This window comes from Anser cygnoides, chromosome 18, assembly GCF_040182565.1.
Source record: "Anser cygnoides isolate HZ-2024a breed goose chromosome 18, Taihu_goose_T2T_genome, whole genome shotgun sequence".
Taxonomy (NCBI): Eukaryota; Metazoa; Chordata; class Aves; order Anseriformes; family Anatidae; genus Anser; species Anser cygnoides.
Window position 1 is genome coordinate 1,880,347 of NC_089890.1, and position 27,130 is coordinate 1,907,476.

The 27,130-nt window shown below is 48.8% G+C and overlaps 1 protein-coding gene across 5 annotated transcripts in view; it reads right to left on the reverse strand.

The window, feature by feature from the left end:
- Positions 1–27,130, reverse strand: part of MTMR4 (myotubularin related protein 4) — a 52,983-nt gene that overhangs the window by 6,323 nt on the left and 19,530 nt on the right. For 4 of the 5 annotated variants that reach the window (XM_048068077.2, XM_048068079.2, XM_066979422.1 and 1 more), the window contains exons 3-13: positions 19,426–19,515; positions 16,791–16,907; positions 16,010–16,092; positions 15,619–15,785; positions 14,110–14,206; positions 7,523–7,636; positions 2,077–2,273; positions 1,695–1,823; positions 1,271–1,382; positions 693–888; positions 26–211 (exon numbers count right to left, since the gene is read on the reverse strand). In XM_048068077.2, coding sequence (XP_047924034.1) covers positions 26–211; positions 693–888; positions 1,271–1,382; positions 1,695–1,823; positions 2,077–2,273; positions 7,523–7,636; positions 14,110–14,206; positions 15,619–15,785; positions 16,010–16,092; positions 16,791–16,907; positions 19,426–19,515 — 1,488 coding nt within the window. Of the gene's footprint in view, positions 1–25; positions 212–692; positions 889–1,270; positions 1,383–1,694; positions 1,824–2,076; positions 2,274–7,522; positions 7,637–14,109; positions 14,207–15,618; positions 15,786–16,009; positions 16,093–16,790; positions 16,908–19,425; positions 19,516–21,933; positions 22,425–27,130 lie in introns of those variants that run through there. The other variant, XM_013189292.3, reaches the window with a different exon arrangement.

Below are 27,130 nucleotides of genomic sequence, written 5' to 3' on the forward strand. Positions count from 1 at the left end.
AAATGTTTGCATGCATATTTCTTACCAAAAAAGCTTCATTAAATTCAAAGAGGCAAGGAAATTGCTTCAGAAGCTGATGAACAGCATCCAGCCATTGGAGGAAAACTGGGCATTGCTCATTCTGATCTTCCACCTTCTCCTGGTGACCACAGCGATCACCAAACTTGTGACCAAAATCCAGCCAATCTGATTCAACAAGCACCTGGAAACCCTGTGAACACAAGAGAAAACTAACTGCAGGCGACTTTGCTGTAGGCACTTAGCAAGACAAGGCAAACTCTGTCTGCTGGCAGGGCCAGGAAATCTCAGGACTTCTGGAGGTCTGCAAAGAATGTTGTATCTGTGCTTGGTTTGGGAGCAAAGCTACAGGAACGTCAGAGGTTTCCAAAAACAAAGTGACAACTGTTATTTCTATATGACAAACAGCCTCGAGAATAAACACAAGGAAGTACAGGGAAGCAGGTGCACCTTGAGCACAACAGGTTGTTTTCCAAAGTGCCTTACGACACTGGGAACGAGGTATATAGTTTACTGAAAACACGCAGGAAGACCATACAGAAAAACTCAATACCTGTAAGAGCAGCTCTGAAATGCCACTAAGCTAATTGCCAAATACAGTTCTGTTCCTTTCTGACGACACTCAAAGACTGTCATTTAGCAGACATGAAACCGCAGAATAGCACAATGTGTACCTCCATGGTCCTGTAGTAAGGGTCCAAAAGAATCTTTGCCAGTGCTACAATCTGTGGAGTTCTGTCCCAGCCGTCCGAGCAATGAACCAGCACTGGACGCCCTTCTCTGTCAACTGCACTGGAGACCAGCACCGCTGCCTTCAGCATGACAGAAAGGTGCTGCAGCCACTTGGTACTCTCCAGGGCAGAAAGCCAGCTAGAAGGTGTGCAAAAAGCAAGGAGATGGTTCCTTAGCGGTGAAAAAAACAGTGTTTTTTTTAAAACATGTCCAAAAGAGGAGTCAGACAGTTTGTGAATAACTACGAAGTATCCATCACCTAATCTCAGTTTTTCCCCAAAACAGCTATGTTTTTGAAACCCGCAGAGGATACAAATAGGTAAGTGATACTGAGTCAGTGACACAATCTATTCTGGATTACTGGGGATCAAAATGGGCACCACCATTTAAGCACTGTGAGTGCTTTCCCTCCATTTTGTGAGGTAGAAATCTGGAGTGGAGAAAAAGAAAAAGGAAGAAAAAAAGCCTGCAGGACATTAACAGATAAGGCATCAAACTCAGCTAGAATAAGGTCACTTACTTGCTAGGGTCTGGCACCTGGCTGCAGACAGCACGCAGATACTGGAAACTGTTGCGGATGGAGTGGATGTTGGCCATGCCCATGAACACCACTTCACAGTTTGGGTAATACTCTGAACACAACAGAGACAGAAACATTCAGAAAGTGCTGCTGCCACTGCAGCAAGTGCCTCTATGCCCATAGTTTGGTTGTACCCCGCAGCACTGTTTCTAGTCTCCAGCAGAAGGTAGGGAGTGTTTCTAGAAAAGCCTTGTGGGCCAGCAGCAATATGTCTGGAATAACAGACTGCATGAGTGAGAAGGGGAACGTGCTCCCAGAGAGTGAGCACCAAAATGCCAGCCTGACCCAAACTGTGCTCCAGGGCCCAACTCAACACAGCAGGTTCAAGAGAAACTCACTGTGGGATTTGCTTAGCTCTGTGTACCTTCACATTCGCAGCCTCCTCCCTTTGCTCTGTTGGCCACAGCTGCGGTGTAGGATCTGGCATCAAGAATCAGCAGCTTCTGAGGAGTTCCCGCATTCTCCACACCTGAACATGCGGTCAGGGACGAGTCTGCAGAGACAGCACAGACTGAGTTCCTGGCACCTCCCTCCCTCTTACAACAGGCCTCCAGCACAACCCAACGCTGGCTGTGTACAAGCCCAGAGACATGTCCCACATGCAGGGCCCAGATTATTAACCTGGACGTTGGGTTTAAATCTTTCACTGTAACAGCCCTGTCAGTGGCAACAACAACATTTAGACGTAGGAACCACACCATAATTCACACATTCAAGAGACAGCAGAAGGGAGCACATTGCCTCACCGAAGTCAGCCTCGCAGGCCTCGCTGCCATCGCTGCTTCCATTGTGTGGCATGCCACCAGGAACCTTTATTCCAGGGTTCAAGGCACAGGCTTTGGCAATAGATGTCACAAGATACTCATCGTCAGCATTTCGCCAGCCCCACCAGCTGATTTCAGGCTGGCTGCAGCGTGCAATCACTGCCCCGTTGCGCACATGTCTGCAAAACAAGCAAGAGCCGGATGAATCCCCCCAGAGAGGTGAGGAATGAGCCCAGCAAACTTCCCCACACATCTACAAACAGCCAGTGCTTGTGCAACCCTCCTCACTGCTTCATCTGCTGCATTTACCCTTGTAGTCAAGCAGTGAAACAGGGCAGGGCATTTCAAATAACCATTATTCATAACGACAGCAGTGACACAGAGGCTGTCACTCAAATCTCAGCGCTGAGGAACAGAAGGTGGCTGTGAGTAGCGCAGGAGCGGCTAATGGAGCTGGAACAGCTGGCAAAACGAGATTGCAGAGGAGCAGGTTGCTGCAGTGTTTGCAGGAGTGGCTGTCAGGAACACGCAGTGCCAGCGGATGGCGGCAGCTCCAGGGTCAGCTGCACCCCTGGGACTGGTGGCTGTGCTGGGATCTTGACCACCACTAAAATGATCCAGAGTTTCTGTAGCAAGGGGGAAGCTGCCAGTTGTTCTTGTCATTACTCCCCTAAGAAACTAGAGAGAACTTCAGATAAATATGGCTGTACTTTGGGAAAGTCATAGTTATTTCTTGTACTACTGTTCTGTTCTTCTATTTTCACTTTTTTTCCTCCGTTACATTATGTACTGGTTCTTAAACCATTTCATTTAGTGCTTGTAAATTAGAAAGATTAACTCACTCAGCATCGGACTAGTTAGTTTCTGGGTGGAGGCCTGCGCTGGTGTTTACTAATAACCCCTGCAATGTGAACCTTACCCTGGCTGCTGCTAATCAAGGCCTGACAGAAAGTCTGAAATAAAAAGAAGTACTCATTTTTCACATGAACATACTTGTCAAGTCAGTCACAAGTGGCCTGAAAAGGGAGTGGATGATTATGTGACAAATTTTGCTGGTGCTACAGAATTATCCAAGAGAGTCATAGCTGACTGGAAAAAATGCAGAGGATCTCATGATACTGAGCGATAAAAATGTAACAATAATAATTGAAAAGTATTTAAAGATGATCAATAAGTATCCCAGTTATGACATGAAACAGTTATGCATAATAAGCTGCCAAATCTCAAAGACTTTGAAGCTACTGCAGTTCTCAAAGAGCCTCAGCTCAGTGCTCAAAGGAAGCAGAAAGGTTACGAATGTGCAAGGAATTATTAAGAAAAGAACAAAACAGAAAATATTATGACACCACATCACACACCTGCATCTTCATAATCACACAAGCTTCTTTCTCTAATCCATCCACAACCGTAACAGAGAGTGGACTCACTGCCACAGTGATATGGAATTACAAATACATTAATTCATGGTGGGTAGGTCCACCAAGTGACCACGAAACACAACCATACGTTCTCCTGAATATATGCCGCGGGAAGTCTAAGATACTTTGGCTGCTCCAAAGACACAGCAGGGCAGAATACCTGCATCCCTGTCCTGTCTGTTACACTTCCTTGAGACGCTGCTCGTGGTGCCTGGCCCTTCTCAGGGAGGGGACAAGAACCTGGACAGCCCTGTGCACTCACCCCTCCCTGTCCCACTGCCCCGCATGTGACACCTCTCTGAAGACGAGCTAGAGTAAGAACAAAGACAGAGATAAAACAGCTGACAACATCCAAATATTTTCTTTGAAGGTTGACACCTCTGAAAAACCTGCATTGGTGGCCAAGCAGAATACATAACAGCCTAGATCCTAAAACACACTAGCACAAGCCTCATCCCATCACTCAAAGGCTGTTCAGTTGCTGGTGGGGGCTAGTAGTAGAAGCACTCTTGAAGGTCTCTTTTTCCTCATGCTGTCATCCCCCTGTTATGGGCTCTGCTGTTCCACAGTGGATGACAATGCTTGTTCACATTATTTGCTATAAGGCAGTACATCCAGAAAATACACTGAAACTTTGAATTTCTTTCAAGAGTGGTGGCATCTCACCAGCAGCTACTGCAGTTTGTAGAAATGGTTTTGCTCCTCAGAGACAAGATTCTCCTGAAGCAACTTACCAGTAAACACTGAAAAAGTTTTTATTGCTAATGACATCCCATAATTAATACTGATGAAGATTCTGAACTGAAGACTTCCAAAAAACAATATTCATATGCAGCTAACTCAAAATACTTTGGAGTCCTTTCTCATTTGGTGCCATCCTCTGCTGCCGTTTTGTTTTGCAAGATGAGTTACACTCCCAGGAGGTCTGTTTCTGGCATTGGGATCACTGAAGGATGGTTAATACAGACAGCAGCAAAGGCTTTGTTTATACTAGTAAATGAAACAGAGCCAAGGTGTGGACTTAAGCACTGGCCTGTGATCATCCAAGCCTGTTTGTTAGCACACCCACAATTTTCGGCCTGTGCCAACTAGCACTTTCCCAGACAGCGCCTGAGCACGTTTCTGGGACACGCAGGTGCTGTGCCAGGGACTGTTCCCAGCAGCCTGTTTGGATGTGACAGCACTGTTTTGGGGTGCAGAGGGTAGGAAAGGACTTTAGCTGTGTAGATGTGAGTTGTATGAGGCCACCTGCAGCCAGTGATGGCCTGTCCAATGCAGTACTAGAAGCGTGGCCAAAGCGTCATACTACATTTAGAGAATTTCTTGGTACCACAGGCTTCTGAGCAGCGCAACAAATACTGGGCAGGGCATGGTCTTGAGGTAACCAGTTTCAAGAGATGTAATGATGTGCTAATAAACACGAGGAAATATGGCCAACATTGATGAACATGAAGTCATCAGTAAGCAGAAAGTGTAGCAGGTGCCAGTATAAGAACCAAAACCAAGCCTGCCGTGAGCTTCCTAGATCAGGGGAGTACCCATAGCTAGCTTGACTCTGTGGTCTCCTGCAGATCTCCAAAACACGAGTGTATGGAGTTTTGGTTCTTTTCTTAATGGAAGTTTTCCCCAAGGAAAAATGATCCTTTCTTGAAACTGGAATGGCAGAAAGTGCCATAGCATGTTAACTTATGTGGACATAAGTATTCCCCAGCGATCCTCAGTTTAGTCTAGACGACTTAAGACCCTTTCAGAATCCAAAGCTGGAGTATGACATGCCTTGTATTTTATCAGTTGATCTTTTACTCCCAGATTCACTCAGAGCACAAGGCTAGAGCAGATGTGATGTTCTTAGCACATGCCATCTTGATTTTCCTGACTGTTATTCTGGCCATAGGAGCTCTCACCCACAATGCAAAGTCAAGCAGCTCAGCTTAAAACATGAGAAACTGCCGAGAGGGTTTACGGAGCTGCTGCTTCTCAGCATCACCTAAAGATTCCCACCTGAGATGCATTCATGCGAGTGCTTTCAGTTTCCAGGCCTACAGATGAGAGCCCTGGCCCACTCCACCTTGACCAGAAGGCTTGAGACCAACGCTCAGCATGGGGCTGCAGCAACGTCCACCATCTGCCCACTGCTTCCCTGACACTCGCTGCAGCATGAACACAGTCAAAGGCGACTGCTGAGCATCTGTGAGAAGCTCTCCTGCTAACGTAGTCCCAAGGTCTTCTGAAGGTGGCTGTGCAGACAGAGTAATAACGAGGAGCAGCTGGCATACAATGCCCGTCTGCCTCTGTAGTCAACTAAATAATTGATTGCATCCTCTGTGTTGCTTTAAAAGTGAGTTGTGCCTGGAGGGTCCTGAATCTCCACTGTCCATGTCCTCCACTGAGGACTCGGAGATCCATATTTCTGCTTTGCTTACCAGCTGAATTATACTTTCTGTAAGGAAACTGATAATGTGATACCTTTGGTGTCATGCTTTACAGATCCGAATGTCAGCCATTGAATTCAGCCTTGCTCTCCAAAATCTCTGAACTCTAGCAAACAGTCCTGTGGTGACTGAGTCCCTGGGATGAGTGCATCCAAGGCCACTTGTCCTCTCTCCTGAGCTGTAGGTGATGAGGAGCTGAGTGTGAGGCTCTGCATTTTGTCCCTTCCCCTTGGCACAGCACAAGGTACTCCAGAAGCAGCCATGGCCCTCATAGACCCTCTTGGCCAAATGCTTCAAGTTCGAGGACAAAGGCTAAAGAGCACGTGAAAATGAGAGAGAAACGGGGAAGGCCTGGACCCATCTTATAATATCACTTGTCAGCATCTTGTAATCTGATACCAGGCTGCAAAAGGTTGCAGCTCAACCTGTAAATTACTGGGTACCTTTATAGTGATATTATAAAGTACTGAACAAAATAATTTTAAGAGGGTAGAAAAAGACATGGCTTTGCCCTCAGGTGGAGAAGCACACAGGGACAGTCTCCAGCGCCAGACCATTTTTAGCAGAAGTAATCACAAATACAATTAACTTCTTAGCTGACTTGGCTGCAAAGAGGGGAAGGCTCCATGCGATAACCAGTGCTCATTACTACTTCATTGTAGAATTTAGTTCTTGTAGAAACAGCATGCTGTTTTGCCAGCATGTAACACAAACCATGTAAAACAAAGATGTAGAGTTAAGGTATGTGTAAATTTGCTGGTTTTGTTTCCTGGCTTTCTTGCTTCTCAGGGCTTTCCTTTGTAATGCAGCTCTGACATTTTCAAAGCTTTTTATATTTGGATTTAATAATTGCTAACACCGAGTCTGATGCTAGAAACCACAACATACATTACAACATACACCGACTGGGTGAGGTATCTTCCTGCACACCTATGCAACCAACTTCCCATTTGGTTCAAACATGTCAGCCTCCTAGAAGACAGGTTTAATGAGAAATCAACCCCCTACCCTGAAAAGCCCTGCTTTATTTGCTGCCTAGCCTCATGCATCCTCACATACAGGTAATTTTTGGAAGGCTGCTCTGATGGGGAAGAGGTACTCTCCATATTTACCAGTTATTGAACCAGTGATGTTCAGCCACAGGCAAATATTTCATCCTACCTGTTACTTAAATGTTTTCAAACTCTCACAACTCAGTCAAAACAGGAATGATTTGCATGTGGGTACTAAAATGTGTATCGAGGCCATGATAAGTTGTTGATCGAAGGGCCATGCAGCAGGCTCATTTTGGCCAAGACTTCTTTTCAAAGTAACAGCTAGGCACACCTCAATTTGTGACAATGTTTTGAAACTCAAAGAGAACCTGAATTTGACATGGGATTCTTGCTGCATCTCGCACAGAAGGAAAGTCACTCCTGACCTCAGATCTAACTGCAAGCAGGAAAGAAGCAGCAGTTACCAAAGATTTTTCTCTCTGGGAGAACATCCTGCTTTACCATCACAGACCAAGTTCCTAGGCCTGTCTAAAGGGCAACTACTGGGGACTTGGGGAGCGCGCTGGTTTGCTTTTTTGTTTACCTGTACACAACCACAGGAATCCTCTTCCACGACCTAAACGAAGCCACATTCTCTAGCTCCTTATCCGTGATCCAGACAGGCACCAGCAGCTTCTGGGGATAACTGGAACAAAGCCTGGAAAAAAGAGCAGCAAGGCAAGATGAGAACTCAGTGACCAAAATATGTACTAGACAAGTTGTACAGAGACAGAATGCAGGAGCAGTTCACGTTTTCCCAAACTCTGCATGGCTCTTCCTCTTCATATTTATCTCAGTACAGTTCCAACACAGGAAAAGTAACCCAAAAAATGCTGTCAAGAATGAGCTAGGAGATGACAGTCTCCCTTTAACATCAGGCCTCACCTCTGGGCCCATGCCAAGTATCCCAGCTCTTCCCAATGATGCCTTTAGAACATGCTCTGGATTTAAATGTGCACGAGGGTTTAGGGAAACAGTCATTGTGTGTGTGGGGGGTCGGTTTTCTTGCAGTACTTACAAACCGAGAAACGCACACTATGTTTAGTAAATAATTATCTGGCACTTGCAGGAAACAGGTCACCACTGACAAGCTTTACACACCTCTATGACAAAGAGGTAGATCTCTGCCTAGAAAGATGGCAATGATGGTTTGGTCTGTGCTACAATAAAATGATACAAGGGAGATCTGAAATAGTATCTTATTTAGTGAGGTTATTATCTGAACATGTGCCAGCAGTGACATAAATGTGATGGGCAAGTCCCTACCAATCTGGTTACCTGGATAAACTCCAAGCATGTACAGCTATAGCAGAGGGGACACAACTCTTTAAGAAACAGAGCTGCAGTAACAAAGTGCCACATTTAAATGCACAGAAGTTCAAAGCAGTCTGGCTGAAACAGAAGTTGGGGGTGGGGGGGGAGTGGGGAACAGGCAATAGGATTACAAATGCTTAACTCCCCAGACGTTAAAAAAACAATTGTAGTGTATGTTAACAGTAGGACAAGACAGGAGCTAAGGGAAAGACAGGGAAAGCCAAATAGCATGCTGGGGAAAGGGGCTAAGAGCAATGCAAACAAAATGAAGCACAGGTGAAAATTCAGGAGTGCAGGGGCTTCCTGGTTACTACAGCAACTGGCCTGCCCCTGGGCTCCCAGCATGTGGCTGCATGCGGGCAGGCAGGTTGCAGGCTTCAGAGGAGAAGCACCGCCTGGATGCCGGACCAGCCGAGCCCCAGCAGCTCAGGCAGACAAAGCTAAGACAAGAAACATCAAAGAGCAGTCTCAGCTCCAGGCTACAACCCACATAGTTTCGAAGGAATGTTTCAGGGCAGACAGGAAGCAAACTGAGGAGGGTGAAACTATCCAGCAGGTAAGCTCCAGAGGGTGGCCTGGTGCTCCCCTCAATCCAGGTTATCCTAGCTGATGTTACCTGGTTTGTGAGGGTAGCAAGGACCTGCCTGACCTGTTAAAAACGTCACTTCACACTGTGTCTAGACAGCTTCTCAGAAAGCCCTGGACAGAAGGCAAGGTTGGTCTATGGGATAATAACAATAGGGCATGGAAAGAAAATCCAGTAAGGAAAATTTAAGCTGTTGGGTAAGAAGCTGAAGACACTTAGGATTCACACAGTGTGAAGAACATCTGTGTGTGGTAGCACTCTCTGGAGTGCTTCATGTTCCACTTGTAAAATTGCTCAGGAAATCAGAAAAGCACTGAAGTGTGATCAAGAACAATGAAATGTTGAATATGATTAGTATCTATTAGGATCTGGGGGGATTTTTTGAATAGCCATGGTCTGTAAAAGAATGGTCTTCATCTAAATCAAAACAGAACCTGTTTTTCCTGGCACTTCAGATGAAATGTTACGGGAGATGTCTCAAAAACTGGGGAGAATAAATACAAGAGTGTTTCAGTACAGGAGCATATCACAGAATCGTCTAGGCTGGAAGAGACCTCCAAGATCACCGAGTCCAACCTCTGACCTAACACTAACAAGTTATCCACTAAACCATATCACTAAGCTCTACATATCTTCTAAGAGTTAAGCCACAAACTCTGTAATCTTACAAAAACAGTAAGGATCAAGTCAATAAAATTCAGGTTAGGACACAGGATAGCCTCAAGAAGTTAAGCCAAATTTAAGGAGGGTGCACAAAAATTGGCACTGAGATGAAGATAAACAGACTTGTGCTCCCAAGGCTAGAGGACACGAAGAGCCAGGATAAAGGAGTATGTTGGCTTAACAGCACCTTATAAACTTGGCACAAGGGAGATTATCAGTGGTAGCCTAGATTTCAGAGTAGAAGCTTTGTAGGAAGACCAGAATAGATTGATCTAACAAAGTCCTGTCTGTTCCAAGAAAAAGTGAAGGTGAAATCGTGAGGCCAAGAGTTGCCAGCATCAACACACATTGCAAGAAGTGCATGAACCGAAATCCCAAGCCTAGAGAGAAACTGGATGGTACTAGGGATACACTACAACCACAGAAGCATGGCAGCAGCAACATCCACGACAGGCTGAAAGAGATTCAGAGAGGCTGCAAGGGCAGAAATTGCAATGGGAGACTTGCATTGCTTCCACATAAAATACATAAGCATCATGATAACACATTAGACAAAGGCTATGTTTTTAGAAATGATCAGCTGCTTCTTGATGGTACCAGCCAAATAATACAAAAGACATATAACTCTTCCTTTGGTCCTAAGCATGCACAAAGCTGCTCCAAAACAGAGTAACTGAAAAATCGCTTTGTTGCAGCGATCATTGCACAGTAGAAGTCAAAAATATATTTAAAGGCGAAAAGTTTCCCACTGCAGTAGAAGTCTGTTTCAGAAAGGGGAAAAGATTCATTTTTATACACTTCAAGAGAAAGTGAAAGGAAGAGAACTGAAAAAAAAGCTTGCAGTTGATGCGATGCTCAATTAAATATGCTAGTCAATGTAAGATAAAACACATCAAAAAGGATCAGAAAGAGCTGGCAGAGTTGGTGAATGAAAGTACGATTTTAGAAATACAATGACATCCTTCAAATAGGGGAAACGTTTCCAAAGGACACAAACCTGAGAGGAGCCAAATGTGAATCTCAATTAAAAAACAGTAAAAACAAGGCAATCATGCAGTTTTCAAGAAATGCCCTATTAAGAGACTAAAACTATGAAGACTTTTTTCAAACACCTCGGAGGTCTGATAGATAAGCAAGATCACAGCAGAAAGTCAAAACTATCTACACACTGGTGATCATTGGAGGAGCACACAGAGAAAAAGAAGTTGCGAGACCTACCCCTGTTTTACAAGGGACAAGGCACAAGGAGAGATTAATGTGGAAACTTCAGCAGGGGAGCTGTAGAACTATCTGCTAGGAACGAAGAGCAACTAATCAGCAGGACTAGATAATACCCAACATTGCTACAGCAACCCAAATGCACACCAGGTGAATGATTAACTGAGATGCGTAATCTATTGCTTACATTGGCTTGGGTGCCGGAGGAATGAAAGGTGGCAAACTCGGTATCAATTTTGTAAAAAGCTCTCTGGGGCGAATGTGGGAAACCTCTCAAGTCTGACTTCTGTACAAAGCCACTGACTGCACAGTTGGTGCAAGGGTAAATACAGTGCACTTGGGAAGAGTCAACATGGCTTTTGTGGAGGGAGGTCGCATGTCACATATCTAGAGCTTGCTGGAGGCACCACTGAACAAGTAGATACAGCTCACAAAGCTGACAGTGGATTTGGATTTTCATAGCTTTTTTTTTTTTTTTTTATAGGTTGCTCACCAAAGACTTGAAGGAAGCTCCTCTTGAGAAACAGCAACTCTTGAAAAGCAAGAAACAGTAACAGAACGTAACCGGTTATTTTTTGTGAGAAAGGGAGTCCCAAAGGGACCCATGTTTGGCCCTGTGCTGTGTAATGTGCTCACACAGCACATGGAAAGAAATGAAGGGTGAAGCAATGTGACTCATGGAGAGGTGGCCTGTAACACCCCTAGGACCATGCTGACCCAAACCAACAAATGGAATGTTTTTGAAACTGTGAAGTTAGATCCCAGAAAAAGGCATTAACAACACCAATGCATAAATCAGCACTAGCCACACCTACAGACAAGGACAGATGAAGCATCTTCTTGCCACAAAGGCAACAACCACCCCAGTGAGAGATCCTCCTTCACAGAATGCAAGAACATGAAGCATCACCTTTCCCATGAAAGTGGAGGAAAGCATTAAGATTTGTAGAGAAGTCTAACAAAATAAGACAAACTATGAATTAAGAGCAGTCACAGAAATGAGTAGGAAACATCAGATATCTTCAACAATACCACAGCACTCCAGGCAGCTTTTTCTCATAAAATCAAAAATAAATAAAACTGTGACTGTAAAAAGATCAAAGCTGAAAACAAGCATCAACAGCAAAAGAAAGGTGAATTTCTTTCATTTTTTTTTGTTTGTTTTTGAAGGAACTATGTGTGCATCAACCCTCCTAGCATCATGGGCAACAGGAAAAGAACTTCTAGCTCAGACAGCATGGGTGCGTTAGCTGGCGTATGTCAGAGCATGCACAGTTCTCTGGGTGTACAGATCACTGAGGATGTAAAAGCCATGGAGATATTATGTAATATTTTTATTATTATTGTATGCTGAAAGAGTATAACTTTTATCATGACTGAAGGAGTGGTTATTATATGCTTGTATAGCTCTACTTTTATGATGGCTGTCGCCAGGAAGAAGATAATAGTTACCAGATAAGAACATCTCGGAACAGACTTGAAAGACAACGAACAAAGTCATTACCTTGGAGTATCCTGTCTCTAACAACATTGTTTTGTCAATGCTGGGAAATAAAAGATAAAAAGGACTATAAACAGTTAAAAAGTAACCTGATTCCTGTGAATAGAGGCAGGTGTTAATGATCAAAAGCCAAGGCAGGATTTAAAGACACACTCCCTGGAGCAGCAAGAGAGAACTGGTTTCTGAGTTGCACAAGCAAATTACAACACCTTTAAGATCTTGGGATGTCTGCTGAGAAAGGAAGCTGAGACCTGCCAGGATCCCCAAGGAGGAACTCAGCAGACCCAAGGAAAGCACAACCAGGCCTGCATCCAGCTTGCTAAGGTTTGTTTCAAGTCCTTTCTTCCCTGGTTTGGTTGAAAACCAAGCATCTGTCTTCAGAGAAGTTGGCTAATAGCTGTGCATTGCTGGTCATAACTCACAGGAAGCAAACCGCAGGTGGTTAATCTAAGCTGGACTTTCTGAAGCAGTCAGAGGGAACCACATCCCAAAGTCTAGCAGCGAGGGAAAGCCTGGCTGCTTTCAAAGACACACAGAGACTGCACCTGCGGCACGGACCCACCTGTTGTGCACTCTGAAACTGAGCAGTTCAGGGAAACAATTTTTATTTGAAATTCCTGGAAAAACTGTGTAAATGCTGTCAACAAAGTCACGTAACAGTCCAAAAGCAATAACGTGGTATGGATAAGAAGAAAATAAATCACAGCCCAAATAGATTGCTTGATGCCTGGATTCCTGAGGAAGCACATGAGAGAAGGTAGCAGGCAGCAAACTGCAAAAACTCCACAGGGATTTCCCCAGGTCAGCATACCTGAGGCTTCTCACGGTCTCCACAAAAAACTGGAAATATAAAGGTGATTGGGGATGCTTTTACTGTCTGAGAAATACAGAAAAGACTGAGGGATACCAGTCATTTCAAGCAAAGGATTAAAGGGAATGCAGAAATGAACATGTCAGTCAAAGCTTAATAAAAACCTGTTGGCTTAATGCCACCTGCCGCAAAGAATGCGGAAGCGCTTCTCCAAGAGCTCTTCTCCAGGAGCAGAAGACAGGCGAGAATCACCGACGTGCTGGGTGAAGGACCTTCCAGAGATCTCCACTCCAACCTCCTGCCCACAGTGGAACCACATCCAACACCAGATCAGCTGAGACCTGAAATGCTCCAAGGATGGAGACCTCCCGCCTCCCTGGGGGACTTGTCCCAGCAAAGCACCACCCTTCTGGGGAAGGACACTTCCCCCATGTCCAATCTGAGCATCCCAAGCTGCAACTTGAGGCCAGTGTCCCTTGTTCTATCACCTTCCAGTGTCAGAAGAGTCTCACTCCATCACCTTTGTAACTGCCCTGCAGGCTGTAAGCAGATCACCCTTCAGCCTCTCCTTCACCAGCCTGAACCAACCCAGCTCTTCCTCCAGACTTCTCAGTACCTTGAGAGCCCTCCACTGGCTTGTCCCCAGTTTCCTGACACAGGTGAATAGCTGCCTGACTTATTGCAAATTAAAAGTTTGCACAGTGAGCATTTTAGAAGGACTGACCAGAAAGGCAACCCTATGATGGATGATTTCTCCAAGACCCTAGATTTTCTTCAAGGATAAATTATGGCCACCACATTATAAACTACCTGAGTCAGCATTTACAATTGCTGCTAGCTCTGATGTTTGGAGTGTACTTCTTCTTCAAGGAGGAAAGAAAGGGGATCTGGCTCATACGCTGATCTGCCTGAGGGTTATCAAGACCTGAAAGGAGGATTAGCTGGAGCCTGACTCATCCACTGCTCTGCATGGGGATTGCGAAGGGAAGAAAGAAAGGAAAGAGGAGAACGGGGAGAGCCTAGTGGCGAAACACTCACTTGTAATTGTTGTTGATGTCAGAGACTCGCCAGACATTCTGCAAGTCAAAGCCCATCCTCACCAGCTCCATCTCGAATCGGTATCTTACGTGGTCTCCTGGAATGGTAGAGCACAGGGTATTTACTGACAGCTAAGCAGAACTGATAAAATTTAAACATCAGTGGCAGCTCCGTAACAACTATCACAGGCTGGAGAGAAACCACAGGACAGCTGGGACAGCAGGGTTCTTGATTCAGAAGCCAAAAAGACTTGTCCCTTGCACGGGTTCCTCTGCTTATTTTGTCAAGTCAGATCACCTCCCAGTCTCAGCAGCAGAGAAATAGCCTTCCCCTTTCAGTGTGTGTTTTGGGGGCAGTGGTGTTAATTTCATCTGCATTTCCCTTCTGATGGAGATGGCTTCCAAAGCGGATGTTGGGAAGCCAATGGCAGAGTATTACGCAGCCCACCCCAGAGGCAGTTTTTTCCGACTGCTCTCTCAGAGGGTGACTCAGTTTCCTCTTATGTTTTAGCCTTACCTTACAAATACTGGATGCCTTTGGTGCTCAAGTGTCAAATATTGTTAATAAATAACTACTGAAATGTTCTTTGCCTCATTCATATCCTGCAGCCACAATTTTTGCACATAAATGTATTTATATTAGAGAATAATATTTTCTGTATGGGAAAGACATCAAATATCTCCTAATTGCTGATGTTTGGGGCAGAGCAGGAACACATATCTTACCTTTTTCTCTACTAACTTCTTTTTGGTACCTCTTTCAGATATACTATTCATCCCCCACCCCTCCATCCAAACCTGCATCATTCTGGCTACTGCTTCTCTCTTAATAACAACACTTTTCTAAGTCTAAAGCTGGGCTTATCACTCATTTTAATTTCCCTTTATTCATGTTGGAGCTTCTCAAAGAGAAAGCAACTGCAAGTGAACTTTGTGTTCCAGGAGAGGGCAAACTTCCAATCCACACGAGGGCACTATCACAACTCTGTTTTCCTCTTTATGGATTCAAACATTTCATTTGTGCCTGAGTAAAAATGAGCCAGACATCTCTGCAGATTTGATCACAGGAATGTCATGACATTTCTAAGCACTGGAGAAGAGATGCAGATGGACTGATATTAATGATGCTGCCTCAACGTTGATGACATTTACTGTCGAAGGACAAGACTGCTTGAGCTGTCTCATTATCATGATGAAAGTACTAAAGGATGGGATGTTTTCTTCATTCACAAGAAGAAAGGGAGAAGGGGATTTAAGTGCTGCTGGCTCAGAATGCTCCTTAGCGTGCTTATTATTCATTGTTCCTTTTACTGTCCGTGTTATCCAGCTGCATCTGGACATCAGCTGGATGTCTAGGCTAGGTACGGGATGGCCCTTAGCAAGATTAACTTGGGCTGTGGCCACAGCAGAACGTAAGACACAGCAAGGCATCAGTTTATGAACAGTAGTTCATGTTGCATTGCTGTGCTTCTGGACAAAAAAACAGGATGCAGATGTGCCAGGAGCTTACCTGGACGGCAGAGATGGGCATGTTGATCCTCCTCATCAACACAGACTCCTAAGCACCACGCATGGTAGGCAAATGCAAAAAGGTCCTCAGGCTTTGCAGGGCGGGCAATGGCTCGATTTAGCCTCTTCAGCCACTCCTGGCACTGCTTAAAGGTGGAAAAATGGCACCTGCAAACCCAAATGCAAATCATACTCAGTGGGTACATACATCCAGCTGAGACAAAGACAGGGAGCTCTGCTCTGCTTAACCAGAAGAAGGAATAAAGCACCAAGTCCTAGAAAAAGCAGAGCAACCTTGACCATAAAGAGCTTCATTCCAATGACAGAACAAAGAGAGATGCCAGAGCTGATCACGGCAACTGCAGTGGCATCTATAAGATAGCAACGGCTACCTGATCACTTTGGAGTCCTTGCAGACAATGTGAAGCTGGAACATATCCCGACACTCCACGCTCTCCATCATCCTCAAAGGCACCTGCAAGGGACAGAAGCAGTGCATGACAAGACATCATACTAGCAGAAACAGCAGCCCAGCCCACAGGCCCATCACTCCCAGCCATGGCTCTGCCAACAAACACAAGCTCCTAGCCCAAATTACAAACCCACTTTGAGGCTTAGAAAGCTTCATGATCCAGCATAGAGTCTCCTTCAAGGATTACTATTCTGATTTCTATTCTGTCCTTGGCTAGTCTCCCACCATTGGCCGGTTACTGACTAAATCACAACTAGATAAACACAGGCAACTGAGCCAAACTAAGGCTACAATAAAAGATGGCACGCCAATACAGTGAGAGAAAGCCTCAGGCTCCCACTGGCTGACTCTAGGATGCTGATATCCAAATAAGAGAAGTGCCAGGTAGACCGGCCTCTGGCCTACAAGAGACGTTAACAAGCCTTAAAACCCCTGAGCTTAATGCTGAACTTCAAAATGAAGAGCAAGGGAAAGACCTAATTATCATCTACAGAAGAACCCCATCTGCCCTCCAAAATGCAGCAGCAGGACAGCAACTGCGTGACCAGCAGTAATAAGAGATGTCAGGCTTGGCATCTTTGAAGAGGCACAGTCCCCAGGCTGCAAACCATACAAATGGCTTATGCCTCCCCCACTCCCCATCCCAAAATACTGCACAAGATTACGGTTCAGGAAGCAGGAACAGGCAGATCCAGACTTACGTTGATCACAGAATCCTTAAATTTGATATGAAGCCGGTAGTTGGAGATGGCGATCACAGCATCGTTTGCGTGGCCAAGATACTCTACCCCCTCACCCTGCAACACAGTGAACGGGACCTGGAAAGGAGACACCACTCGTTAGGACACATGCTGAGCACTTTGCACACCATTAATGCCAAGAGCCGCTCCTCCTACTGCCTCCACAATGCATCTCCTGTGGGAAATCACATCGATGTGCTTTTTGTGCGCTGCTGAGAGCAGGTACAGCACAAAACAGCGCTGGTACCCGCTGCCCAGCCCCGCCGGATGGCTCTTCTGCCAAGGATGCCTCGGGAAGCAGTCAGCAGCTGCAGGCAGGCAATTACTTGCAGAAGAGAGGTGTGCACCACAAATGCTACGCGTACCGACCGTGGGCACCCGGCTGTGAGGGTGCTGCATGCAAGGTGGGGGCTTTACGGTCCCCACTTCTTACAGAAGGTCAACATTGCGCTGATGCAGGCCGCGTGATGAAGGGAACCACCTCAGACACAGCCTGGGCTGAGGAGGAGCCTCAGGGAGGCTCTGCACAGTGCCAGATGCAGCCTGATGCTGCCTGAGTCCTCTGCCCAAGGTGCAGTCACGCGCGTGATGCTGCTGCGCCACAGGAGCAAAGGGGGCTCTCGGCAGCCCTACAGAACCCCTGGGTACTAATCCAGGTAAATAAACGAAACAAAGGTTGGCACACTTTCTGCTAACAAGGCTGTGAAGCAATCTCTGTGTATAGTGCTTTGTAAGACTGAGGAAACCGTGATGAAGCGACCTGTATTATTATTTTTTTTCTTTTAATCTAGGTAGCAGATAAATCAAATGTCTGTCTGTTTTTCCCTATCAGCCCAGACATGCTGTAGCTATTTTTAAAACAGGGGATCCTGGCAGATGGCCAAGACTAATGTGTGGTGTTTTTTTTTTTTTCATTCTTGTTAAAAAAAAAAAAAAAAAAAAAGGTGGAGCAGAATGGAATTCATCAGGCCTCTTTGCCCTAGCTAAGCAGACTCCTTTTTGTTCCCTGAATGCCACCTACACCAGGTGATTTTGGTAACCAGTTATGCAAAAATATCATAACTATTTCAGCCAAAGCCCTTCACTTGCCAGCCAGGGGATCTTATGAAGCAATTCATTTTACTGTAATTAATACAAGTCAGGCCACGTTGTCTTTACTTCTAAGCTGTATCTATGGCTTGGATACATGATGCCTAAAACCTGAATTTCCTGGATTTCAGATGTGATGTGTTGTGCAAGCGACAAGTGTCCTAGAGAATTTTCCCTTAAGTTACTTGAACAAAAATAACAACCTTAGGCTGGCACCTGTCTGAAAACCCTTTAAAATATTAATTATTTGACATTAAGAAAATATTCTCTCTTTATTTCTGCAGTCTATTATGCATACTTGCCAATGCTGTTTTTAGTTGGCATGTATTTTGTCTGCTTACGTGGCTCTTTCACACAGCAACAGAAGGGAGAGAGATTAGAGATGGGATGGTAAAGCTCCAAGAACTGACAGGGGAATCCTGGAATAAACTGTCGGTGCCTGAATGCAGCTTGTTATCAAGTCGATGGCTCCCTTTCAGACTTCATTTTATATTAAGAGAATAAAAATCACTATTCTCTTTACTGAATGCGAATTATCCTTTGGGAGGGGTGAACTTTATGGTCCTCCATGAAGACTACTCGAGCAGGCTGTGCTCTTCTCCAGGTGCTCTCCGTTCAGAGCCACCTCAGAAGCTCTACCTTCGGGACACCGACCCGCAGCCTCTGCACGCCTCCCAGCCCGTGTTTGCTCTTTCCCAGTCAGCCTTCCAGCTGTCACATTTCAGTCCTTGCTTTTACCAGCATTGTTTACTGAAACAATGCCAATCTCTGAGCATCCTCGACTATTGCAGCAGCAGTAAGAACATACACTGTGTGCCTGGCTCTGGCCATAGGAGCAGGATGACAAGCACTGGGACAAGGTGGCAGGGGACTGTGCTAAAGAAGCCAGAAACACTGGGAGGTTCGGCTCCCACTGCCCTTGCTGCACAGCAGCAGTGGCACCTGGGTCTCTTTCAAGGGTCTCTTGCAGCATGAGGTTGGCACCACCCAGGTTTCTCTTTCCATATGGCGGTTTCTCTTTCCAACAGCTCTGCAGCAGAAAAACGCCGGGAGCAATGTACATGAGAGTCAGATCAGCTGTTGCAATACGGCACGCTATTGCCATCCAGAGCACAGCCTAGCTCCGGTACGCTACCTGTCCCACAGAGGGCCTGCCTGCTGCGGGGTGATACAGCAGCACGGCTCCTCACCGCCAGCACAGGTGGAGGGCAGGGAATACCCAGAACAGCGGTGTTGCATCATGCTTCAGCTGTGTCTGAGCAGCAGATGTGACGCCATGTGAACTGCAGCATCCTGGCAGGGCTGGAAAGGAGGGGGGAGGAGGCACCAAGCAGCTGCCCACAGCCTCCATGCACGTGAAGGGCTCACCGGTGCGAGTGTGACCTACAGTGCTGGCCAACCTGCGGCCTCTGGAGCGCATCCTGGGCTGGAGAAGTGCTCTCCGATTTCACGCTACAGAGCCTGCCACATCCTGAAGCCGATGGTTTCTGTTTTCTTACTTCCTTACCTGCAATGACTCTTCCTCCTTTACAAGCTCTTTTGGGGGGAACAGGTCCTTGGCCTGGATGTACTCCAAACTGGGAGGGCCTTCCTCACCCTGCATTACAAACAAAACACACGTTAAGAGACAGACCCCAGCCAGTGCATGTTATGAAAAGGCAAAATCAAGAGTTCTGGATACTCTTGGCACCCCAGTACGTTGGGGATCCCCTGAACCTGTGGATGGAAATGCCTGTTCTGCCTCCAGACCAAACCTCTCCGATGCTGCAGGACCTCAGCAGTTTCTCCTGCTATTGTAGAACACCACAGCACAGCAGAAAGCTGACACAGGTCTCCAAATCTGTCTCTTCTAGCCATGTGCCATTTGGAAAGCTGAGCAGATACACCTCGATGATGCACAGCATCTTGGAGTGATGTGACAGTAACTGTGATTTGTCACATCAAATGTGACCCCATGAACTTTGTCATGGAACCACAGCAGAAAGGAACCCGGAGGGTTCCACCTACAGTCCAGCTTCAACCTACTCTTATTGCTACAAAGGACTCCTTTCTTTGGGGAGCTTTTCTCACTCTTGGCCCAAAGAAACCTAGGATGAGCCTGAAGTTTTATTTGAGGAGAATACGAAAGTGTGAAATGCAAACCTACAACAATTGCCTCGAAGTACGCCCAGCAAGCCTTACAGACGGGTGACAGCACCGAAGCACGGCATTTTCCCTCAGGGCACCTGAAACTGTCAACCCTGCTCAGATGGAAACTCTGGGAAGCCCGCCAAGGTCTCAGAGAGGTGGTCTGAGAGGACACATGGAGCCTTGACACACCACCCTTGGAGAGGTGAAGAGTGTCTCAGTTTGGGACTAGCGAATCTTCAGTTGCTCATGAAATCCTGGTCCTAATTTTCAGTGACCCTCACCCCACGTTCTGCCAAACCACCAACACGTTGCGCGAATGAGCGGCATTCAGACACTCAGCAGAAGACACTCGCCGCTGAGAGCTGAGGGTGGCGTTAATTCCAAGTGCTGAAGTACTTTGTTGTAGGAATGTTTCTTCAGAGTGCCTCTTGCTCTCTCATTAGTGCTCCTCTACAAGCTCCAGCAGTTATTAGGAAATACTCTGCTAAGCATTCAGTAACAAGAAGAATTTAAAATGAAATACTTTTCTGGTTAAGTTCCCTGAGCTAGAACCCCAAATTTCGATCTGAGGAAATAAGAACCCTGCTCAGCCATATTTAAAATGATGCCAAATCCCCTTATGTTTTCACCAGAGATTAAACCGAAAGTGATTCACGTATGCCCTGAGGGCCACGTCCGGCACTGAACACGACTCAGAACCCCGCTCCTCCTCCGAAGGCTCAGCCTGCGGCCCCAAGCACCCCAAAAGCAGGGCCCTTCCAGCAGGCACGCAGCAGTGGGACGGCGAGCGGCCTGTACCCGCGGAGGAGGCCTGGATGGGTCGAGGCCGGCTGCCCACAGCGTGCACGACACTCGGTGTGGATCCCAGCCGGAGGCAGAGGCACTGCACCTCCTCAACTGCTCACCGGCTCCCTGCACATTGCTGCGAGGGGCGCAGGAGGCTGCGGGGGCTCGGGGCCTCTCCCACCACCAGCCCCTGCTTGGCTGTCGAGGTGCTGGCCTGGGAGCGGAGACCCTCATCTCCTGCCACACAAAGAAATGCCGGTGAGCAGCAGGAGCTAGAGCAGAGCAGCCTGAGATCTCCACCAGCCTGGGTGTCCTTGAGTCCCTCCCCGCCCGCAGCACGGGTTGGGCAGGAGGCTGAGCATCTCTGCATCTCCTGCCCAGCCCCTTCCTGGGGTGCAGCAGCAGCTCAGGACCCCTCGCTCGTCACAAGCCAGTGATTCCCTGAAGCCATTTGGCCATGAGTCTTTTTTTTTTTTTGGGGGGGGGGGGGGGAACAGACGGACACGACAGAGGGATGGGGGACAACGAGTTCCTGCAGGATGGGGCATCAGATCTCCTCTGAGCAAAACTGCTTTCACAGAAGGTAAAAAAGAGAGAGCTCGGGATCCCCTCCTTCAGCATGGCCTGCAGGGAGGGTCAGCACGGGAAGGGGGCTCATGCACCCCAGCCTCGCACCGTGCCCCTGGGGTCTGCTGCCCCTGCGGGGTCATTTTCCATCCCCAGGCAAGGACCCACCAGGGCCTTTGGCTGACTCAACCCGCTGGGCTGGCGGCTGCTGTGTCCTTGGGCTGGGGCAGGAGAGCGGAACAGCCACGGCAGGGACCACAGCGTCTCGCAGGGCACGTGGAAGGGAGGAGAAGGGCTTCCCCCTTCGCAAGGGAGAGGCCAGCAGGATGCAGCAGCGCGCCGAGCCAGGAAGATGCGGGGCAGGAGGACCTGCAGGCAGCCTGGCCTCAAGGACAGGCCTGATCTGGGGCGGGCGGCTCAGCACGGGGGCTGGAGAGATGAGCTGGCTTACCGCCCTGCTTGCAGACATGGAGCAGACGGGGAGGGGAGGAGGGGGGGGAGGAAATGAAAAAAAAAAAAAAAAAGCACTTACAAAGCAGTTGAGCATAGAGCAGGAGACGCGGCCTGGCAGACTCATGTTCATTTCCAGAGGCGGCAGCTGGGCTGGGCGCACGCAAGCAGCATCTCCTTCCTCGGGCCTTTTGCTGCGGCCGGCAGCGGCTCCCGAGCCCCGGCGCAGGGATTTCCGCAGCCTCCCCGTGCCTCGGCGAAGGGCAGGAGCATCCCTGCAGCGGGCGGCCGGAGCAGGTGCCGCGCTCGGCTGCGCTGACAATGGAGGGAGGGAGGGCGGAGGACGGGCAGACTCCACCTACCTCCGAGGGAAGCGGAGCAGGGCTCTGCCATCCAAGCGTCTCCCTGACAGGCGAGCCAGAAAATGGAGAGGCCGACGGGGATCACCCCTGCTCTCCCCGTCCCCCGTCCCCATGCGCACAGCCGGCACCTGGCCGGCGAGGACGCGCGGTTAGCGGCCACGCGGCCCACTCCTCGCCGGGCTGCCGGGAGATGCAGTCCAGGCCTGGCGCTCCTCCCCGGCGGCACCCGGGCTCCTGCCGCACTGATGGCGCGGGTGGGAATGCCGGGAACAATAGCGGCGAGGAGGCTTTGTGCTGCGGCCCCGCTGCTGCAGACCTTCGCCTCGGCCTCCAGCAGCCTGGCGGCTCCCTGCCAGGCCTGGGAGGGGAGGACAAAGGGGCTGCGCCGCTGCTCCACGGGGGTTTGGTTCCCCAGCCTTTACGTCCGCGCTGCCCGGAGGCTGCCAGGCGCACGGATTTGCGGGATGTCTGGCTCCTACTGGCTCTCCGGGTGCTCCTGCCGTGGGGCAGGCAGCAGCACGGGGCCACCGGGTCCCCTCGCTGATGGCCTGGGCGGTGGCTCCGTCAGGGAGCTTCCCCAACGCCAGTTTCGCACCGGCTGCAGACACCGAGCAAATGCCTCCGGTGCAGGAGGCGCCGCGGGGCTGAACACCCAGCCCCTTCCCCTGCATCCCCAGGGATGAGCTGCCTCGCTCTGCCCGCCACTCCTCACATCCCCGAGCAGACCGCGGGCTCACCAGGTCCCATCCAGCCCAGAAGCCACAGGACAGCAGCCTCTGGGGAAACGCCAGCTCCATTCCCACCACCAGCCCTCCGCCTCCTGCCACCGAGGAGGCGGCTGGGATTCTCTGCTCTCCCCTGCCCTGCTTGGCACGGGCAGCAGCAGCGCTGAGCCTGGACAGCATCCCTCCTCAAAACTACTGTCCTAGCTGCTGCTTTTGAAGCCAAAGGGTAAGAATCGCACCCTAAAGAGCCACCACATCTTGGTGGCAGAGATCAGCATGCCGGAAATAAAGAGCAAAAGTGAGAACCTTCTGCTTGAAACACAGAAGGGGCATCCAGCCCTTCATCAGTCCTCCAAGGCCCCAGGCCCAGGTCTTCTGCTCAGACCAGCTTGTTTCCTCCTGGAGCATCGGACCAGAACACGGCTTTGGGCTCCCCAAGGACCCGCTTGCCCCACAGTCAGCACAAGACAGCTCCGACTGCCAACACCAACACAACAGCATCTCAAAAGGTTCCCTCAAGTCACATAAAAAGACATGGGCATTTCTCCACAAAAATTGTTAAGGGTTAGATTGTTTTGAGCTGCCTTGCTCAAGGGACAGCTTTGCAACACCCCGATGTGCTGTCCCGTGTCACTGCAGGGCAGCAGGGCCCAGGCAATGAACTCCCTCGCTGGGAAACCAAGCGAACCAACTGCCTCAAAGGCCACACAGGCTACACTGTTTGGATGCTGGACAAAAGCATAGAGGAAGAATAAGCCACAAAATCCCATTAACCATTACCCTTGGTTCTGTCCCAGTCCAGCATTTACTTGGTACCTGGTGGGTGCCACAGTAGCCATTGCCTGGGCTCAGAGGCCCTTGCCTCCAGCGGGCACCCTGGGCTCTCCTCTAACGGGGCTGCCAGGCAGGACATGGAGAAAGCACAGCGCCGAAGGCACCTGTGCTACAATACGAGGGCAACACATAAGGAGAACAGAGGTTTATGCACAAGGTTAAGGATTTGTGTTGGCCAAATCTGAGTGGTTCCCCTGGGGTACTCCTCTTGGGTGAGTGCCAGAGGTCTGCTGAAAAAACAGAGCAGCAAAAGGTGGCAGAAACCTTTTATTCTGGAAAGAAAGTATAGCTATAAAAGACATAAAACAGATTTTTCTTTTTTCTTTTTTTTTTTCTGATGCGCATCGGGGAGAAGCAACAAAATACATCTGTCAATAGGTGAAGCACGGAAGTCTCTTTGGTAGAGTCAATGCACACATTGCTCTTTAACGTACTGAGTGCATAAAACGTATGACTCGTGTTTACAACATACAAAACTGTGGACAAGGCAGGTAAGCAAGCTGCTCTGAGCCTTTCCGGACCAGCTGGTCAGGACACAGAGCTCAGCTCAGGGCCCAGCACAGGGGCTGCTTCCAGCTCAGGTTGCAGAGGGACCTTTACAGACCTAAGCTGCAGCTGCGCAGAGTTAAGAGGTCGCTTGTCAGATCATTACTTTGAATTTCTAACCTAAGCTGACCTGAACATCCACAAATAGATTTTCCCTTGCTTCAACTGAAATATTTTTGCATTTGCAGCATTAGAAGAGGACTCGCACACAGCTCAGACTTGTGCCCGAGAGCCAAGCCTGGGGCTGAGCAGACCCAGCCCCACGCCTTAGCAGCATGTCAAAGGCCTGCAGAGTTTCAAACTCCACCACTTTCACCCCTTCCTACTGCAAATTTAGCCTCCCGAGTCATCCCAGTTCACAAAATATCTGTTCTCACGTCCATGCAATCAAGCAGCTGCAGCACCGAGCGGGCTCAGGGAGCGCAGGGTGCCGGCAGCCTCCTTTTAGCTGGCTTAACTCAAGGGATTTCCTAAATGCCAAGTCAGATGTCTCCCCAGCTGAGCAGCTGGTGCTCCCTCCATTATCACTAACAACCGTACGACTGAACTGGGAAGACAAGGTTGTTTGCACGTAACTGGGCTCCTCCGAGTGTTGTGCACATGCACATTTATGCTGGGGCAGAGAGAAACCTCCCGCATTTCTCCCAGCCACAACAATCCTAAAGGCTTTGCGTACTTCGAGGAAGAGAGGAGCTGAATATAACACAGTCAACACGTTCAGAAGGCCGATTAGTAGTAATTAACCCTGTTTTCTCCCACTAGCAATGCACATCGTTCGTGTTGTGCTGCTCCTCCCTCCCCTCTGTGCAGCTCCGCTCACAAACCGCAGGTAGCGGTCCCAGAAGGGATTTGGAGGCTGCGTTTGGATCCGTGCTGGCAGCACAGGACTGCTGCCGAGGCGCTGAAATCCCATGGCCTGGAGCTGGTCAGCACCCTGAATTACATCCCGGTGTCAAAAGCTGGCCCAGCTCTCTACAGGGCAGGGAGAGCGCAGTGCAGCGAGCAGCAAGCACCCGCCTGCCGAGTCGCCTGGCAGCTTCCCTCCTGCTCCCCGGGTCTACAGCCCTACGCCCCCTCCCAGAACAAGAGGCCACCCGAGCAAAGTCTGCAGTGCCTCACAGAGTGCAAATGAAACACCGCAGGGCTGGTAACCCCTCGCCAAGTAAAACGTGACCGTTGCAGAAAGGTGGAAGCAAGCAGCTGGCGGGCAGGAGGAGGAGAAGTGCTCCCGTCCCCTGCAGGATGCCACCACCATCACCCTGGACAGACTTCTGAGAACGGGTCCGTCTGTCCCAATCCTAACAGACTCCTGTCCTCCATTTCACAAAACGGCAGTAAATACCCTCACATCAGGCAGAGGGCACCACTTCTACCGCTTCTAACGATTAAGGGTGGGCTTTTCGTCACTGCAGTGTTATGCGAGGAGAGCAGCCCTGCGGACGGAGCGCCAGGGCTGCTGCACAGGATGGCAGAACCGAACCCGCAGCCCTGTCCCTAGGGCTGCCCCAGCCTGCCTCCAGCTGGAGAGAAACAACAGGGGAAAAAAACACGGCAGGGGGAAGTAACTGTCTTGGGCAGACAGTCCCGTGTCCTAAAAGTCAAAATTTATCCTCCTGCTTAGCACAGATACCTACACCAGGGTGAGATAAATTGCTATACCGGGGATCTACATGAGCTGATGCAGACAGCTGATGAGCTGTGGTCAAAGGGACTTCTTGTTCTGCCTCCTCTGCTTCTTTATATGAAGGGCATCTTTGTTTCGGGTCTCTCTACAAAAATAGTTTATTTCCTCAAAGCCTAAAGAGGTCCTTGGTGAACCAAAAGGCTGCTGAGCCTTTGAGATGGCCTTCCAGAAATAAAACCTAAACTTGTGTGAAGAGGAGAGGTTACTGCTTTATACCCCATAAACCAGGAGTGGGGTGGTGAATGTCATCTTCTGATCTTTACAAGATGACAGTAGAGGTTGTAGATCTGATATACCATGCATTTAATATTTGTTCAGAAAGCTGCCCAGAGGTGAGCACGTAACACAAGCACGACACAGAAAGCCTTTGAGAAGAGGGATGAAAGGACACAGCTCCATATGCCACAGAGATGGGACAGGGGACGGCTAAACTGCAAAGCCTCACCCCAACTAACAGCCAGCAGCCTCCAAAGGGAACGGTTTGAGGTGGAAATCTCGACAGCCCCACTACCCACAGCAGCTGGGAACAGGGAATGCTGCAGCACGAGTTGTACGGCACGCGGTTAGAGCTGCGCCCGCACTGACTTACCCACCGGGTTAGTTTAAGTAACATATTAAGGTGCTGGTTGCTCTTTAGGACTTCCATTAGCCGGAGTTAAGGATTAAACCACCACTAGTGCTGTCTTTAAGGTTATTTTCATCAGCAGCTAATCTTTGGGGCAGAAATAAAGAGATTCTTCCAATCAAAGCAGTCAAAGCTCTTAAGCGATGACCACGCACCTGTAGCAGCGGGGTGCTGCTGAGCAAGGTACCAGCTTTGGGGCATGCCCTTGCTAACCAGAGGGCATTGGTGCTTTGCCCTCTGACTGCAGTCATCACGGCTCATTAACTCCAGCTCAGCTCGCCCACAGGGAACCAGGTCTCCAAGCAGCCCTCCCTGCAGCGGGCCGAAGCCGCCTGCCCAGGAGCCAGCAGCCAGCCTCCAGCACCCGATGCAGGCCTGCTCAGAGGGCACAGGCTGCAGAAGAGCCCACAGAAGGACTCAGCGGGGGTAAGGGTTTGCATCAGGCAGCTGCCTTCAATTGCTGGAAGCAGCTCAGATAAGCAGGAGGGGATAAACGCTTGTCT